At 41.8% G+C, this 19,514-nt stretch overlaps 1 protein-coding gene across 2 annotated transcripts; it reads right to left on the bottom strand.

Moving 5' to 3' along the window:
- Positions 1–169: 169 nt before the first annotated feature.
- Positions 170–14,628, bottom strand: rab5aa (RAB5A, member RAS oncogene family, a). 2 transcript variants are annotated; one of them, XM_056297883.1, is made up of 6 exons: positions 14,449–14,628; positions 11,573–11,783; positions 10,806–10,957; positions 7,947–8,069; positions 3,100–3,193; positions 170–2,839 (listed from the first exon to the last, which is right to left on the bottom strand). In XM_056297883.1, the coding sequence occupies exons 2-6, from the start codon at positions 11,736–11,738 to the stop codon at positions 2,724–2,726; spliced, it is 651 nt and encodes a 216-aa protein (XP_056153858.1). In that variant the 5' UTR covers positions 11,739–11,783; positions 14,449–14,628; the 3' UTR covers positions 170–2,723. The 2 variants fall into 2 exon arrangements, with proteins under 2 accessions (XP_056153858.1, XP_056153859.1); XM_056297884.1 differs by having other exon boundaries at positions 11,573–11,751.
- Positions 14,629–19,514: the final 4,886 nt, after the last annotated feature.

Below are 19,514 nucleotides of genomic sequence, written 5' to 3'. Positions count from 1 at the left end.
GTCCAGGTAAGAATAGAGGGACGACGAGAAGGACATCACGGGGGGACTGAGCAGATGTCAGCTATGGCCAAACATCAACGTGTTTACAAAACCATAACCTCAAGAACCTACACAGCCAAATCCACACACAAGCACATATACAACCTGAGTACAATAATAAATGATCAAATTTATTTCATTATTTATTTGGTCATTTCATAACAGTACTGTAAAATGCTTGCATTTAAATGTTTCAGCTGCAATTAAGTGTCCACAGCAAAAAACTTACAACGTTCATCCCTATTATGCGTTAAATTATTTATTCATGATGCACCAGCGGGGTGGCTTATGGTTGTTACGTTGTTCCTACGCGGCTCCCATAATGTTACTGAGACGTTACGGGAGGGACAGACGGTGGTTAATCAAACTGTTTTATATTCTGGAGCTGTGACGACCATTGTCTCTGGAAATTCAGTTCTACTCACAGGGAGAAATGTTGGACAAGGCATCCTAGCCCGATACCACAAATAACAAAAGAAAAATGAATTAGTGAACTCCAAGAAAGAGATAATGTTAAAAAAGAGAAACCAAAATATTTGATTATCTTTTTTTTTTCTTTTGAGGGAAAAAAATACAAGACAGACCACTAAATAAATTTGATTTCTTTTTTTTTTGTTAATACCTCTACATACATTTATAAAGACCACCACTGATTATAATTTAACCATTTGTGTGAAAATAGGAACAGCAACAAAACTCCAAATGCAGATCGAAGCTGTTTTTTTTCCTGCTAACTGTACAGTTTTTTCATGATTATCTAGACAACTCCCTAGCAAGCATTAGTCCTGTCAATTGTAAATCGAAAAAGTAGACTACATTGCAACACCCTATTTACAGTATATTATTTATATATTTATATATATTTATATCACACTGGCTGTAATTATGACAAGATATATTCATGAGCGTCATTAGTGCAAGGCATGAGTAAGACAGATCTGTCAAGAGTTGACCAGATGTGTGTGTGTCTAACAATGTTTCAGTGAGGTGGTGGGGCTGGAAAGAAAATTAAGTGTGTGCGTGTGAGAAAGTAGTGTAACAGATAGTACTTTATGTGTATGTCTGTGTGTGTTGTGCACTTGTTATGTACAATGATGTACAAGACTAGAAGGGTCCAATGGGGAGAAATCAATTGCTTCTGCCTGCATGTGCAAACGTGTGTTCACTTCACACACTCACACACTCACTCACACACACACACACACACGTCACACATGTGGGCATGTGTGAGTGAGTCCCATAGATGTAATTCATCACCACAAAGACACAAGGCAGTGTCTAAAGCACTTCTTAACAAGCGAGATGACAAATTATCCTTACTCCGGCATCAACTGATCTTAGGTACTGCAGTTCCTCAAACATAAACATCACCCTGGCTGTTTACCAGTTACATAAAAAGCAGCCATCAAGCAACTTTGACACACCTGGAAAGGCACATTCTGCATAAACCAAATAACCCAGAGGCAGACAATATGAGAATCAGTTGAGACAGGGACCAATAAGCAGAATGGCCCAAAGTCAACAGCAAAGACGTGGTCGATACAAAATTCATAAAGGGGTTGCAGGGAGGCTTTGCATCAGACACAAGACTGACTTGTGTGTGTGTGTGTCTCTGAGGCCCCTGTGTCTTATAGTGGAGAAATTTGGGTAGTGCCAGGGGCTTAAACATTGTGTTGCGTTGGTCCTTGCAAACACTGAAGTCACAGAGTTAATACTGTGAAACATTGCACAATGCCACTAGGAACAGCTACAAGCAGACACGGCCTTGGGACAGGGCCTTGGAGCAGAAGAGGGAGGGCAGTCGAGAGAAATTTACATGAGGGCTACTTTAGGTCAAGTGGGCAAGAGCACGTGGGTACTTTTTTCTTGCAAGAAAGAGGTGGGCAGGAGGATGAGGGCCAGAGAGAGAGAGAGAGAGAGAGAGAGAGAGAGAGAGAGAGAGAGAGAGAGAGAGAGAGAGAGAGAGAGAGAGAGAGAATCTGAAGGCCTGAAGTCCCAAGGCCAGTCTTTTTAAACTTTCAGATGAAATGGCCCTAATGAGTCATAGAGAACTACAGAACTAGAGATTCCCCTCTTTCTCTCTGTCTACTTCCTCATCTTCCCTTTCTTTCACCGATGTACAGAAATGAAGTCCTCTTCTTCTCCAATAGATATTTCTGTGCTACCAAAGACAACAGTTTAAACAATTTTTTTTCTACATTTTAGGCCTTGTACATGCGTCCATAATTCTGAGTTGTTGTTTTTTTTTTAAAGAAAAAAGAGAGAAAAGGTTGCTACTAGAAAAGCAGTGGCAGTCTTAAGCTACCCCAGGACAGAGAAGAGACTGCTTGAAAGAGCGACACCTCTCAGCTCAAGCCAACACATAGGGAGGTTGATGGGAAAAGACATGGGGAATCAATATCAATCTTATCTATTAACAATGATAATGGATGGGAAAAGCTGGAGGAGAGACGAGGAGCAGGAAGGATTAGGAGGCCTCAATTATTTACAGCAGGACCAAAGTAGGGAAAAAGGAAGAGGGGCCTGAGGGGCTTCTGTTCTTGCTTTGCAGATTGGAGAGTGTGGAGAGTACGACACATCACATTAGTAATTGCAGTGGCATTTGGGGCATCGGTCGCATTTGTTACTGCAATACAGGATGCAGGGAGGGGTCGGGGGGGGGGTCAGAGGCCTTCTTCATGTTTTCAGTTACTGCAGCACGGCGCCTTGGTTGGCTGGGCGGTTTCTGTCAGATCCACACCCCGGTTCCGCCCACTGTTGGCTCCTGCAGCCTGGGGCTCACTCTTGGGCAATCTCTTTGCTAGAAGGAAAACACAAGCCCATTAATGACAACTGTTTTATCTAAATCATGAAGCAAATAAACAATCAAAAATATCTTCCATTAGGTGCAATAATAAGCAATAAAATTAGTTCCATAAGCCAAAGAGCTCTTGTTAACTGTTGTTTTATCACAACATATATTCCATATTGGAACCCATGAGAAAGCGTGAGAGGGCTCCATTTATAATACCCCTGCATCCACATGTGCAAATTCTACAGGCCAGATGGTAAGTCACCTACCAATAGCCATGAATATCTCATTCACATTCATAGATGTCTTAGCTGACGTCTCCATGAAGAGTAAGCTGTTGTCATCTGCATACGACTGAGCATCCTGTGAACACACAGCAAACATGAATGAGCTCCCAACCCTTCTCTCTCTCTCTCATATACAGTGCATCCGGAAAGTATTCACACCCCTTCACTTTCCCCACATTTTGTTATGTTACAGCCTTATTCCAAAATGGATTCAATTCCTTTTTTTTCTCATCAATCTACACAAAATACCCCATAATGCAAAGTGAAAATGGTTTTGTAGAAATTTTTGCAAATTTATTAAAAATAAAAAACTTAAATATTGCATGTACATAAGTAATCACACCCTTTGCTATGACACTCAAAATTGAGCTCAGGTTCATCCTGTTTCCACTGACCATCCTTGAGATGCTTCTACATCTTGATTGGAGTCCACCTGTAGTAAATTAAATTGATTGGACATGATTTGGAAAGGCACACACCTGTCTATATAAGCTCCCACTGTTGACAGTGCATGTCAGAGCAGAAACCAAGCCATGAAGTCAAAGGAATTGTCTGTGGACCTCCGAGACAGGATTGTATCGAGGCACAGATCTGGGGAAGGGTACAAAAAATTTCTACAGCTTTGAAGGTCCCGAAGAGCACAGTGGTCTCCATCATTCCTAAATGGAAGAAGTTTGGATCCACCAGGACTCTTCCTAGAGGTGGCTGCCCAGCCAAACTGAGCAATCGGGGGAGAAGGGCCTTGGTCAGGGAGGTGACCAAGAACCCGATGGTCACTCTGACAGAGCTCCAGCGTTCCTCTGTGGAGATGTGAGAACCTCCAGAAGGACATCCATCTCTGCAGCACTCCACCAATCAGGCCTTTATGGTAGAGTGGCCAGACGGAAGCCTCTGCTCAGTAAAAGGCACATGACAGCCCGCTTGGAGTTTGCCAGAAAGCACCTAAAGGACTCTTAGACCATGAGAAACAAGATTCTCTGGTCTGATGAAACCAAGATTGAACTCTTTGGCCTTAATGCGAAACGTCACGTCTGGAGGAAACCAGGCACCTCTCATCACCTTGCTAATACCATCCCTACAGTGAAGCATGGTGGTGGCAGCATCATGCTATGGGGATGTTTTTCAGCGGCAGGAACTAGGAGACTAGTCAGGATCGAGGGAAAGATGAATGGAGCAAAGTACAGAGAGATCCTTGATGTAAACCTGCTCCAGAGCGCTCAGGACCTCAGACTGGGGCGAAGGTTTACCTTTCAACACAACAACGACCCTAAGCACACAGCCAAGACAACGAAGGAGTGGCTTCAGGACAAGTCTGTGAATGTCCTTGAGTGGCCCAGCCAGAGCCCAGACTTGAACCCCATTGAACATCTCTGGAAAGACCTGAAAATAGCTGTGCAGCGACGCTCCCCATCTAACCTTACAGAGCTCGAGAGGATCTGCAGAGTAGAATGGGAGAAATACCCCAAATATAGGTGTGCCAAGCTTGTAGCTTCATACCCAAGAAGACTTGAGGCTGTAATCGCTGCCAAGGGTGCCTCAACCAAGTAGTGAGTAAAGGGTGTGAATACTTATGTACATGCAACATTTCAGTTTTTTATTTTTAATAAATTTGCAAAAATGTCTACAAAACCTTTTTCGCTTTGTCATTATGGGGTATTGTATGTAGATTGATGAGAAAAAAAAGGAATTTTATCCATTTTGGAATAAGGCTGTAACATAAAATGTGAGGAAAGTGAAGGGGTGTGAATACTTTCCGGATGCACTGTACATGCACAAAAGGCAGGCTAGCACAGGTGACATGAACACTATTATTCTTCACACCAAAGATTTTTTTTGGTCTATTTCAACCTTACTCCAGTGAGCAGGGTCTGGCTGAATCTATTACCAAAGTCAGATAATGAAAGAATCAGATGACGTTTTTATATTATGAAGAAAGAAATCGCTATTCTGGTGAGCGGGAATTCAGGTGACTGCTCTTCTTAAATTACATCAAGTCGCAAATATGTTGCTGACTTGGGGAAGTGAGTAATGGAGAAATGTCCTGCCAAAATTTCACAGAAAATATCTAAGTTTGTCAACTTTGTGGTTTTAATTCTAATGAAAACAGATGAGCACAACCTACTCTATGGTATGTAAAACAGCAATATATTGTGGCTTTAGATGAACTGACTCATCGGGTGACGTGACTGTTGCTAATGCCAACTCCCTGCAGACAAAGGGCCATATCTGAAAAACTGGGCATTTATTGTGGCTGATTGTCAAACAGGCAAGGACACTGTAGTTTGAAACTAAGTGATTTATAGATATTCTTCACGAATCTTTGAGTCAAACATGCCTTGAAGAGAGTGCGACCAATTTTCTTATTTAAGTTATCCATGTTTAAAGGTTTATAGTGTTGCCAGGGGAATACTGAAATCTTAAACGCAATGTGCTCGGAGAGGCAAGGGTGAGATGTGTCTGAACAGATTTGACTGGCACCAATCAGTGCCCGATAAAAGTGTCTCACATCAGTTAGGCCGGACTACTGGACAAGTAACAAAAATGAACTAATGACTAAATCTACTAAGACACACAATGCTGAGACACCCAAGTCACAACACATACTGTACCACATTTATAAAATGTAAAAAATACACATATATAGAGACATTAAAGTAACCTGTCATACTAACTGGGCCATGGCACATGAGACCTGTCACGCTGTTACTTGAAAATAACCTGTTGCCGATCTGAATGGAAATTTAACTTATAAACGGCAACGCCATGTAGGCACGTTAAGTACTTTCAATTTTCTCATTATATCCATATCGTCTTTATTCTGATTAACGCCAACAAGTCAATTGATTTTTCATGCTATTGTCAAGTCCACAGACTATCAAGTCAAGTTAACTGAAACGTGGGAAAGGTGGGACTTTACTGACAATACTACATTGAGTGAATAAAGTAGATGTACACAGTTATTTTCACATTTAGACAGAGAGGAAATCCCCAGACAAGCGGCCCCTGCGGACACACAATGAAACGCGTGTTGATACCAGGTGCAAACAGAATCAGTCTCTAACACAATAGCTGGATCAGGGCTTAATTTATGACGGATCCTGCCAGAACAGGATCTAGGACCTCCCAAAATGAGACAGGCATCTTTTTGACTGGATCCGGCACCTCCTTTGTCACTGTAAAAATCTGTAAATAAATTCTATGTAATATTTAATGTTAGCTGTTCTGTCATTCTTTTATTTCCCAATGAAGTTACTCATAAATCACTTGCTTGCCTATTTTGGATGCATTTTAAATCTGATTTAAAAAAATTTAAAAAAAAAGATGTCAGGTCAGTGACACCTGAAGTGCGTGAGTTATGTGCACATCACATGAGCTAATGTTATTAAAATTTGAATTAGGATACCCTCCGCAATGAGGAAACCAGTAAAATGTCAAAAAGAGTCAAATTTGTTGAATTTCTTCAAACCAGTGGGTCAGCCAGACCCTAAGCAGGCCAAAGTTGTTTCGGCGGATCAACAGGGTGGTGATAATGGTGCTGTCGATAGTACTGAAACAAGAGTGCAGGAGATCGATAGACAAGACACAGAACATGTCACTTAGTTCAGTTTCTTAGACTGCTCCCTTTTCATGGTTGTAAATGGAATTTTCGGCCCTAATTCCATTTTCCCCCCATTCTAGCAAGGAAATAACAAGGAGGTGAAGGGACAGCCAGCGAGCGAGCGAGTAAGTGAGAGAGAGAGAGAAAAAGAGATGGAAACTGTAAACAGCTGTTTCTATGCTCCTCCCTGCTAATTTTGAGTGATTACTGTGAATGCTCTGATTAATAAATGTTAATACATAATGCTTTGTATGTGATGACAGCTGGCATCTAGGCGTTGTCCAGTGTGCTCCAGGCACTGTTACAAATTAAGCAAATTGATCTGGAAACAAGAAGACAGGGCTCGACTTCTACAGTCGTCTGGTTGTCTCTGATGACTGGAATTTCCATGGGGCAACGAAGGTAGAACACCTTTTGAACGACTAAAAACAAGCTGTTGACAGTCTTACCAAAATATATTCAGTGACAGATCTACGAGTTATTCAAAAATTAATGTTCGTTAACTTTTCATTTGTAAGGCAGAACACATTTGCTTGGTGGTTTGAAATAACAGTAGCTGTTACCACATGTTTATTCAGCTTTCAGTGGTAAGTGTTTGATTGTTATCAATTGTGGAGTGTGCTTTTGACTTCTCGGTTTTCCTTCTCTTGCATTTAAATGTTACATGCTGACCTTAGATTAAGAAAAACAAATTTCGAACTTGTGAAATAAAATCAGCCAATCCTGAAATTAGCTAAACGTACTGCCCAAATTATGTAATTGTTCTCATTAATATATACCACTTTGCTACATTCGAGTTCTACTTGTGAAATCAACTTTGTGATCTGTGCCGTTTTTGAACTGAGATGGTTTCTGTAAACATCAAGACTTGCGTTCCAGTCGTTCAACTGATCCTTTGACAAGAGTCTTTCAACTTATGCTTGCGGTTGTACACATTTTTGCTTAACTGCATTACAAATCACCTAAGCAACACAAAGAGTTTTCAAAAACAGTTTGCAACTGTAAATGAAAGAATGAAGCCCTCACTGTGGTGGTTTGGCTCAGTTTTGTGTGGGATGACCTTAACTCTTGAGGGACACCTTAAAATGAGCTCTTGGGTGTCCCATGTATTAGAAATGTTCCTTAACATTGACCCTTGACAAGTTAACAGGGCCTGAAGATAAGATCAAGAAACTGCCAATCTCATGTTTAAAAAACTGTCAAAATTAACAATCCAAATTGTCTCTCTGACCTGGAAGTCAACAGCTCGCTTGTTGGCGAGGTCCGCCTTGTTGCCTGACAAAGCAATGACGATGTTGGGGCTTGCTTGTCTTTGAAGCTCCTTCACCCAGTTTTTGGCTCGTGCAAAGGACTCCTACAAAAAAAGAGATGTGTCGTGCTGTTTGTAATATGGTCTGATGACTTGGTTCATTACATACAATCAATCAATCATGCTGCATTTCATATAGTGCTTTTCTAGCTGCAACAGTTTCAACTTTAGGTTATTGTACTCTTCTAAAGTGAGAAAAGCTGGTGCTGGCCTGATTACAAGTCCACTTTCATTTCTATCACTGATAGGGAGAAATAGGAGGAAGCATTTTAATTAGGGAACAAGCTAGGGATGGGACATTTAGCAATTTCAGTCCGTACCACGGTAAAAACGCACGACAATAAGTAAACCATTTCAAATTTTAACTTTCACAGTAATCGTGCTTGACTACTGCATTTAAAAATTCATGATTTTTGTGATGAAAAAGGGATTGGCCACTGTGCAACATCAACCCAAGTCAGCCACACAGCTACAAAGTACGCAACCAGGCAGGGGCAATATGCACTGTGCACTTGGCTGCAGTGACTGCACTCTGGATCTCTTCTGCTCTTCTAGGACTAAGTCAGAAGGATGGTTGTATCTTGGTTACATTAAAAGTGCTGAAGGGAGGTTAATAGAAGATGAACACCCTTTTTGGAGAACATATGGAAAGAAAGTTGCAACAAAAGGGGGTGTTACACAAAAATCTGCAATCTGTCAAATCATGTGACCCTACTCTAGACGCTATTTCAGCCAGGATACGGCAATTAAATACAGTAAATTTAGGCATCGGGTCAAAAATGGTTAAGTTTAGGCATTAGGCTGAAAATGATTAATTTTAGATGTGGGTTTGGCATAGTTAAAATAAGATTAGCATCTGGGGAGTGGGGGCTGAAATTATGTATTATAAACAGTTATTAGGACAGAGTCATATAATCTGATGGATCACAGATTTTGATGCAACAGGGGCAACGCAGCAAACTTAATCCGCTGTCTGTGAGACCTCCATCTGTGACACTACCATCTGTGAGACCACCACTTTATAGTGAATACAAGGTAAATCAACTTTTACTTCAATGCATTTGAGCTCTGTAATAGGGAAAACTTGTGGTTTGTTCAACTTGCTAACAGCTTGCCAATATGTTAAGTGTAGCTTCCATATTATATGCTCTAGTAAACGCACTGACTGCAGAGGTGTTGTCTCGCTATATGGATTTCTTTCCTGTGTCTGCATTATAGTATAAATAAAATGTAAAAAAAAAAAAGAGTAATCCAACAGGAGAAACACTTGTTATCACTGTGTTCTGAAGACTCATCTGCATTTATGTTGCATATGCAAAAAGTGTGAGTTTCAGAATAAAATGTGGTGAAATGAGTTCAGTGTGTATGTATAAATGATACCGCGGTGAAACCATGAATCATGATCATTTTGGTAACTATAATTAAGGCTGGGTGTCTGTCACGGAAAATATTGACTCAAGTCACGGAGCAATCACGGCAAAGTTGTAGACAATCACGGAAAACTGAAAAGAAAGAGGCAGAAATCACGGAGTGTTTTAAATAGTTTGAATGTATTCAATTAACCAAGAGATCTCATGCACAGTAGTGGTAAATTATTGAAATAACATGCGCAACTGTAGCAACAGTAACAAGTGCTTGAATAAAAAAAAAATTAAAAAAAACAGCCTGCCCGCTGTTCGCCTCGTCAGCAACAATGCTAATTCCGTCACAAACCTTGAGTTTGTCTTTGATCTCGTTCACGTGTTTCACGAATATGCTAGGCAGGTAGGTGTGTTGGAGTTGACAGGCACTTGGAATTACTCCGATGTCGCGGAGATTGCGTTCCAGATAGGACTTCAGGCCAACATTGTCCAGTGTGTGTAAGGGGATGTTGGCTGAAGTGAAAGCTTCTGTAAGTTTAATTACCTCACTCTGTCTATGCAATTGTGCGGTTGTTTTAGCTTGAAACAGCTCTGACACAGTTTTCTGCTCTTCTCGGTTTCAATGGCCCCATCTGCGGTTTTCTTTTTATGGACGTTTGTCTGCAAATGCTTGTCACAACTTGCTTTTCGAGTGTAGTCCACTGGGATGTTACACACTGAGCAAAATAACAAACCACCACTGACATGAAAAGTTTTTTCTGGGTATTGTAGGGATCGTGCTTTAGCGGAGGTCTTTGCAGTTTTACTCATTTTGAAGTTTTTGATCGGACCGTGACTAACGTTAGCTGTTCATTCATTCGCACTTCTAACGTAACCATGGGAACGTAACATTACACTAAACTTCCGCTAATTGGGACAATCTATGGGTCGGAGTGTAGGTCAAAATGTACAATGCTAGGCTATATGCGGTTCAGAAGTGATGGTTAAAATGCTTAGTGCCTATACAGATCACACTGTAGGCTACGTTAAGATTGACAGTTAGGCTACCATTCAAAACTGTAGAAAAATCACGGAAAGCACTAAAAACTGGGGAAATCGCGGACATGGCAAAAAAATGGCGAGAATCACGGAATCCGTGACACCCGCAACTTCCGTGACAAACACCCAGCCTTAACTATAATCGGTGATATGAATTTATGTCCCATCCTTAGTGCAAGTTTACAGTGTACTATGGCAAGGATGTATGCATGGTTTTCATTGCATTCTGGAGTCGCGGAAATAAATACCATTCTTAAACTGCAGCACCTACTGAAAATGACTCTATAGGAACAGGCCTAAAAGTATGCCTGTGTGTCATAACCCAAATTATCACTGTCTTAAAATAATAAAGTACAGCTGCCACAGATGTAAATGAACACACCTCATTTGTGATGTCATAGACCACAATGGCGGCCTGTGCTCCTCTGTAGTACATGGGTGCCAAACTGTGGTAACGTTCCTGGCCTGCAGTATCCCAGATCTCAAACTTCACCGTTGTGTCGTCAAGACATACCGTCTGGGTCAGAAAAGCCGCTGGGACAACAAAATGAAATGGGGGATGAATTAGAAATAGATTAGTGACCAAATTACAAAGACACTTTATGATGCAATGTAGTTTAAACTACTCAAATGCACACATTAGACAAACACATTATCAAACTTTGCATACAAGACAAATAATTTCCAGGCTTTAATGCCAGCTGAAGAATAATAGGCTTTCGAAAATTAAGGACAGATAAATTGATTATTTAAAAATCAGGGTCAAGTTGATAATAAGTTGAAGGATCAAAGCGGCTGAAGATGAGATGAGATGAGATGAGATGAGATGAGATGAGATTAAACACCTTCAGCAATCAAAAAAAAAAAAGCTTATTAGGGTTAATACTCCTGTCTGTGCCCCTGACCGAGGCATGGCAAGACGGACTGGAGTTGGTCTCCAGGTGCTGCACAGCGGCTGCCCACTGCTCCTAGTTACACAGCTAGGATGGGTTAAATGCAGAGCGTAAATTCCCCACAGGGATCAATAAAGTATCTCAAAATCAAAATCAAATAAAAAAAAAAGAATCAATCAAATTCAAGCCTCCCTATAATCTTCAACTTGGTCACAGCCTATGAAAAAATAGCCTGTCCGGTAGGTAAGGAACTTACCTCCGATTGTGCTCTCTTGAAATTCATGAAATTGGCCCTTGACAAAGCGGAGCACCAGGCTGGATTTGCCCACGGCTGATTCCCCTAAAAGAACCAATTTAAATTGGCAGATCTTGTTCCCCGAGTTGGGCCCATTGGGCCTTGTAGCTCCTCCCCGGTTGGCCATGATCCCCGGTGTCCTGTGTGTCAGAGTTCACAATCAGGACTTCAACTGTAAGAGCAAGAGAGAAATTATTTTTTTCAGTAACTGTCAGAAAAATATTAAACATCATTTTAACTTTGAGGAGTGAAAGATCTAGGCGTGACTATGACTAAGAATATTTATTTGAACACTAACTGCTATAAACATATTTGCATAGAGCTGTACAATTACTGTGTTGCACTGGGAGTAACTAAAGCACACTAGCACATTCCCTTTATTGTGTAAATTGGCACACAAGGTGGTATATATCCACATTTAACAGAGCATCTTCTTTATCCTTATTACTTTTTCTTTGGGTGCTTATCTTATTTCTGTTTACTGCAACTAACTTGTATTGTACTCAACTCACTCATTCATTCATTCACTATCCAAACCACTTATCCTTTCTCAGGTTCGCGAGGATGCTGGAGCCTATCCCAACAGTCAAATACTTTCAACTAGTCTGTGCTTATCCACATGCTGGAACAGGTAGTTTTCGCTCTTGAGTTCATTTTGGTTTCATTTCATCAGATCCTTCAGGTAATTAGATATCAATTATTTCTAACCAAACAGTTAAAAAGTATACTCTATGCTTGTACAGCTTAACTCATCACTGTCAAATTCAACAGTGACACAAAATAAATTATGCCATAAAAAAAGACTATATATAAAAATGACCCGATAGTTCCCATTTTCTTTGGCCAGTAAGCTGTTTCTGGCCTTGAGATGATGTGGGAATTTTTAAGGCTCATAATAGCATCATTTCTTTGTTTCCTTTATGACACACTAAAAGCCATTTAAAAGAGCAGCAGACAGTAGGACTCAAAGACTTCCTGACAGCAAACCCTATGTGTAGGTTAGTGATGATTTGGTAATCATTTTGAAAGCAATAGGCCACATTGAGAGTGAATGACACATAGCACCTTTATGGGTGAAATGACTGCAGAGCCACACCAACCCACACCAACAACAGAAGACAGGGAAGCTATGACATGAACTCCAACTATTCAGTTTTATCTAACAGCACCACAACAACCCATTGCTACAATGAGTCCTTCTGTATGGTAATATGCATTGCATTCTTAAAATACATTAAGTAATTTTAGATTTTAACTGTTAGTAGGCAACGGTTTGGTTGTTGAAAAGAGAAAAGCAGAATGACTAACTTAAACTCTGCAGAGATCATTTTTCAGAATTTGTTGTGAAATCTATCTCTGATCAGAAAACTAGATAGTATCTTCCTGTGAGTATTCCTTTCTATGCGGTGTATCCTGACATCTTTGATCACAACAATAATGAGAATACAATGGACTCAGGCACCCTTGTTGTTTTAGCAATCCATGTGTCTACAAGGCTCCACAAACGGTGAAGTTCAAAATAAACGTGGAATGCGTAAATCATACACAGCCATGCAGCCGTTGTTTTTAACAGGCTTCCTATCTCAGGAGATGGATCTGTGTGGCTGCTGTGTAAGTCAGAACCTAAACTGTCGACATAATCAAAAACCATATTTCTGAATGTCTTAGACTGTCTTACACCTGTGCAAGCCTTTCACTGGTGGCGCTTTCTAGTCTGGTCAAAACAAAACAAGAAGTCATTAAAACGTCCAAATATAACTCCGATACAAGTAAAATTATTCTTCCTGTTACCTGAGAAGAACTTAAATAATGGCAAAAGATCCATTTAGATGAGTAATGGGGGAGAACACAAAAACATTCTTACAACCCTGACTGCACAGGTCAACCGTGTCAAACCATGTAACCCGGATTCTATTGGACACCGAAGACAATTTGACAAACGAGCGTTCAAAATGTTAACGTGTACCGAGACAACGGTGCTGTTTTTAAGACGTCAATAACGCAACATGAAAAAAATAATAATGAGGAACTCACGACAAAAGACAAGATTGTAAAAAATATTTGGGCTGACCCAACCATGTAATTTAACATCAATCCAGCTCATGTGCGCCAGCGGTCACATCACAGAGCCATCATCTCGGTGGCGTTAGAGCGCGAGCCCTGGCCGCTTCTGTTTACATTTTACAGAGGACGCCATCTTCCAAAAAGTATTTTATTGCCCAGCCGGCTAGCTCGTTCGCTATTAGCTAACGTCAACTACTTTCGTAGCCCCCAAATTGCTAACTAGCTAACCGACAAAATGTTAGCTCCACAAGCTACCTGACGCGCAGGCACAGCGACGCGACATTTCATCGCCAACACCTAAAACTGGAGGGTAACATCGGCACATGTAGAGTAGAGGCGCGATACTGGAACCAAATTAGTTCAGGGGTGCCGCTGAGATTCTGACGGGGCGCAGCCAAACCTTAGGCAGCCTAAACGTTGGCTAACACAGACGTTAGCCGACCAGCGCTGTTAGCATTCCACCCAGCGACTGGAGACCCTTTAAACGAGCCAGTGACGAAGCCAACCGCACACTTCGTTTTTCCGAACTGGATATCACCGGCTATTCACCGACTCTACCATCAGGACACATAAAATATCCCACGGGGCTCATTTAGTCGAGGCAGGCCTGCAATCCCCCCCCCCCCCGACACTATTCTCTGGTCTAACAACGGGGCTGGTTAACCCGCACGGCATAGCCCCGCTGACGGCCAGCGCTCTGCTAACGTTAGCCTTAGCCTCTCGGGCAGCTGGGGTCCGTTAACTGGTCGGTCGAGTCACGCCAAGTGCCCTACCTGAGAGCGACAGGGTGTCTTCGGACTCTAAATACCACCACGGCAGTGTTCACACACGAAACCCGGGGCGCCGCGGCGAGTCGAGAGTGCTGCGCGGACACACGATTTCAACAACCCCGATCACGTCTCCTCCTTTCTTCCTTTCTTCTCGCAACTTCCCCCTTGGAACCAAAACACAAACGACCTCTTCCGCCTCTGGTGCCACGTCACGCGGCGCGTCTGCCCTCCGACAGCAGCGCCTTCTGGTTTCATCCTTAACAATTTCTGTTCATTTCCACTATAAATTTTCACGCACGTACACGCGAATGTACATGCAACAACACATCCATAAATGCATTATACCTAAGCCTTGTACATAGAGATTAGTACACAGATTGCATATATATTTTAGGAAAACAGACAACAAAAAGGTGGGGGGGGGGTTCGCTGTTGCCCCAATCTAACTACAATCTTCCTTATTGATGGGGGATTTGTAAGCTCTCGTAATACTCGAAAAATGGGTCCAAATCTTCACAAACGTTTGTATAGACCCTTGACGGGTATATCTGATTTTCTCTACTTTCAAAAACTGGATAATATCTTTAATCCATCTGGAAAAATTGGGCGATGCTTGTTGCTTCCATGAGAGGACAATCAAGCAAGGAGGTAAATACTATAATTACATGTGCTTTACCTTTAAAGGGTACGAGTTTCTGGAGCAAAACCAAATAGGGCACATATGGGGTTAGGAGGAATGTCTTTTTGAAACTGGTCCAGAATGTGTTAAGGTTAGAGCATGACCAGAACATGTGTGTGACCTGCTGGTTGACTTTTACAGCGAGGACAGGAAGGGTCTGCACTGGGGGGGGGGGGGGGATTGGCCAGTCTAGCATTGGTCAAACATGCTCTCAAAACAAACTTTAGTTGTATTAAGCTGTGTCTTGCAAATGGTGAGGACTAAGGAGGTATGTATTAAGCCAAGTGCAGCCTCCCAGTCATCATCCATCGTTTCCCCCTCCAAGGACCTGTTCCCAAAGTTTCCAAACAACTTACAGTGAGTGAGGGGAAATATTACTTATTCTGTCACAAAGAACTGATACTAAGCCTTTGCAGTACGGGGATAAAGAAAGAATGTGATCGGTTGTATTGTTTGCTGGCAAATTTGGAAAAGAAGTAATGTTTTCCTGGGCAAAGTGTTGGATTTGGGGATATCTGAAAAAGTGAGATTTTGGCAGATCGTACATACATTTGGGAAAGTTGTGTAAATGAATCTCATGTTCCATCAATGTGTAAATCAGAAATTGACTTGATTCCCTTTGAGAACCAAACTCCAAAAGTAGAATCAGAGAGACAAGGTGGGAGGTGCCAATTATTTGGGATAGGGGAAAGTACTGATGTCGTATGCAACTTAAAACATCTCCTAAATTGCGACCAAATTCTAACTGAATGGCACACTATTGGGTTGGAACAAAATTGACTTTGAGGAGGGGGTGAGGGGGCACAAATTAAGAAGTGTAAATGAAATGGGCTGGAAGCCTGTTCCATTTGTACCCAGGCCTCACAGCTGTCTGTCACACATTCCTCCATCCAGGATAATATTTTCTTGAAGTTACAAGCCCAATAATAATGAATTAAATTAGGTAGAGCAAGGCCAGCAAGCTTTTTAGGCCTCTGTAGGGTGCTTCTTTTAATTCTATGTGCTTTACCATTCCAGATAAACGAAGTTATACTCTTCTCTAACGAATTGAAAATAAGACTTCTTGAGCAGAATGGGGATATTTTGGAATAAATAAGTAAATTTTGGTAATACAATCATTTTAACAAGATTAACTCCTCCAACTGGACAGCGGGAGCTTCATCCATCCAGCCATAATTTGTTTATTCATTATGTGTTGACTTCGATGACAGACTTTGATGGAAAGACAGGTGGGCGTTACAGCCTACAAAAAAAGTCTGCAGTGTGGGCTATTTCTGTTTCAATTTGACAATTACTGGCCTATTTTGAATATTAATATCTAACTGTGAGCATTTCTAAAAACTTTTTGTGATGGTTGAAGGGAGCAGATGTCCTCATTTACTGGTTGAAGGGAGCAGATGTCCTCATTTACTGGTTGAAGGGAGCAGATGTCCTCATTTACAACAAAGTTCTTTGATACACCATGTGGTGCAACCTGGACGCATCATCAGTAACGAACCAGGGGTCATCAGGTGTTTCGGGTCTTAACATCAAACACCCTCGCCCAAGCGACCCAGCCAGGAGTGCTCGAGCCCCGACGTGTCACCCCTCTTTACCCAGAGCCAACGGGAAGCCTTTTAGGCGACTTCCAAGATGTGATCCTAATGGCTCTTCTTCTTTGCAGCCCCAAGAGTCTCAGAACCTGGTGTAAAGACTGGCATTCAAAGCCCCTGCAACCCACTTCAACCGGCTCACAGTGGGCCTTCCACCATTCCTCCGACTCTCAGCTACCAGATCTGCATACTTGGCTCTCTTCCTTTCTTGCGCCTCCTCCATAAATAGTTTTCACTTGAGTGTACATCACAAGTGTGGTTCGTAGTTTTGGTGGCATGGTGGCGCAGTGTTTAGCGCAGTCGTCTCACAGCAAGAAGGTCCTGGGTTCAAGCCTCGGTTAGCCCAACCTTGGGGGGTTGTCCTGGGTCATCCTCCATGTGGAGTTTGCATGTTCTCCCCATGTCTGCATGGGTTTCCTCCAGGTGCTCCAGTTTCCTCCCACAGTCCAAAGACATGTAGGTCAGGGGAATTGGCCATACAAAATTGTCCCTAGGTGGCAAAGTGTCAGCCCTGTGATGGCCTGGCAGCCTGTCCAGGGTGTCTCCCTGCCTGCCGCCCAATGACTGCTGGGACAGGCTCCAGCATCCCCACGACCCTGTGTAGGATAAGCGATTTGGACAATGGATGGATTTTCAAATAAAATACCAAAATTCTTGGTGAAAAGTCTCTGTGTGTGATTCCTACCCCAATATATTTAAAGCCATTTTTGACTAGCTTGAATGGGAAATGTGAAATAGAAATTAGGTTAGCTGCCTGATTAAGGGGAAACATTTCACTTTTCTGAAAATTAACTTTGTATCCTGAAACTTTTCCAAACTTAGTGAAGATATCAATAATGGGACGAATGGAAGTTAAGGGGTTTGAAATACACAACAGAAGATCATCTGTGTACAAAGACAGTTTATAAGTTAGGCCTGCACATTCCACACCCAATAATTCCTCGGACTGTCTAAGAGCGATAGCTAGGGGCTCAATGGCGATAGTGAAAAGAAGGGGCAAAAAGGGGCAGCCCTGACAGGTACCCCTGCCGAGTGCGAAATATTTAGATTGTTGTCCATTGGTGATCACACTGACTGACCAAAAGATGAGAGTAAAGTAGTCTAATCCATTAGATGATGACGTCATCAAATCCGATCGAACGCTTTTTCTGCGTCAAGAGATGCAACCAATTCAATCGGGAATCAGGAACACTTTTTTGTCATTATGAAATATCGTTTCTCCCAGCCCAAAGCAGTGCAACACAAAGACAAAGACACATATTTAAAAACTACAAGAACACATCTATCAAACTACAAAAAAATAGGATAAAATAAAATTTAAAAAAAGGACAGGAGAGCGGAGGATTCAGGGGAGCGGCTCGAATAAAAAAATGATAATAAAAGAAGTTAAAAGAAGAGCGTCTCACGCTCTGAAGTAGGAGATTTAAGACACCCAGAACTCAAGAGAATTCGTTATTTCAGGTGTCCAGGAATATAAATCAGTATTTTGGCCCAATTTTAAAAAAAATCATGCAATATTGCTGAATTTATCAATTATCTGAAATGATTATGAACCATGTAATTGAATATGACAGAAACTAGAGACAAAGGAGATGTGACTGATAACCTGAAGATCATCATCATCCTCATCATCGGTGGTCACTCGAAGCGAGTATGACTGTCCTCTCCATTTGGGTTGTCTACTTGTGGGTCTTCAGATGGCTGTAGAGACCAATCTGCAATCCACATACTTTGGTGCAGTGTGAACAGGGGAAAGTGGCGGCGGTGGCCGGTGGTGGTGGTTGAGCCTTTTTCTTTCTCTCCTTGCAGCGCTGTCACTTTTCTCTGCGATACAGTGGAGTTCCATTTCATGACATGCCACTCCTTCCTGCATGGATTGCTTCTAGAAGCGCCTATCCAGTGCAGTGAGCTCCCAGTTGCTCGATGTGATGTTGAATTTCTTCAGACTGGCCTTGATATTGTCCTTACCTGTCTGATCTCCTTAAACCATACATTCCACCTCATGGTTTTCACTCTCAAAATACAGGGCTCCTGTGTGTACCCAAAGATAAAAAGAAGTCAGCTGGTATCAGGGCCTTTTCCTATCGGGCCCCATTCTTGTGGAATAACCTGCCTGCTGCCATCAGACAATCAGAGTCTGTTGAGTCCTTTAAATCCAAACTTAAAACTCATTGTTTTGCCTTGGCCTACAATTAGCTGTCTTTTAACTAAAGGCAACTAATTACTTGCCGTTTAACTAAAAGGCAACTAATTAAAACAACCCGCTATGCAGTAAAGATTGTGACGCACTCAACTGAGTGCGTCACAATCATTACTGCATGGCGGGTTGGTTTCTGTCTCAATTAATTTACCAGGCACTGTTCTGCCGACAGGATTACAGCATATAGATTATTGACTATTGCAAACTGTTATCTTCTCTCACATGTATTTTCTCTCTCTCTGAAGGATGTCTTCTCCTTTCTCTTCTTCTGTGTGTGTGAATGGTGTGATGTGAGTCTCCCTTGTGTGCACTTTTAGTTTATACCCCTCTCAGGTCTCCATGGTGATGGTGGTTGCCACCTGGACACTGCTTGGCATCCCCTGATCACATTTTCTTTTTATAAATCTTAACCAAATAATTTCTATGTTATATCCTTCTCTCACTCAGATGTGTGACTAATGTGTTTTTGTTTTTTTGTTTTTTTGTCTACATGGCTGTTCCGGTGGTGTCTGGACAGTGCTTGGCATCCTCCTCCTCATATTCTTCATATATTTTATAATTCCATTATAATTCTGTTATCCTCTTTCAGTGCTGTATT

Source organism: Lampris incognitus, chromosome 18, assembly GCF_029633865.1.
Source record: "Lampris incognitus isolate fLamInc1 chromosome 18, fLamInc1.hap2, whole genome shotgun sequence".
Classification (NCBI taxonomy): domain Eukaryota; kingdom Metazoa; phylum Chordata; class Actinopteri; order Lampriformes; family Lampridae; genus Lampris; species Lampris incognitus.
Note: the sequence above shows the minus strand (reverse complement) of the source record. Positions and strands in the feature narration are given on the sequence as shown.

Bases quoted from the DNA above. Each gene is read 5' to 3' on its own strand.
- rab5aa (XM_056297883.1), bottom strand. From the start codon at position 11,738: ATGGCCAACCGGGGAGGAGCTACAAGGCCCAATGGGCCCAACTCGGGG. The intron at 8,070-10,805 runs GTGTGTTCATTT...CTTTTTTTGTAG, and splicing joins TCTATGACATCACAAATGAG to GAGTCCTTTGCACGAGCCAA. The intron at 3,194-7,946 runs GTCAGAGAGACA...GTGTGTTCACAG, and splicing joins AGCGAGCTGTTGACTTCCAG to GATGCTCAGTCGTATGCAGA.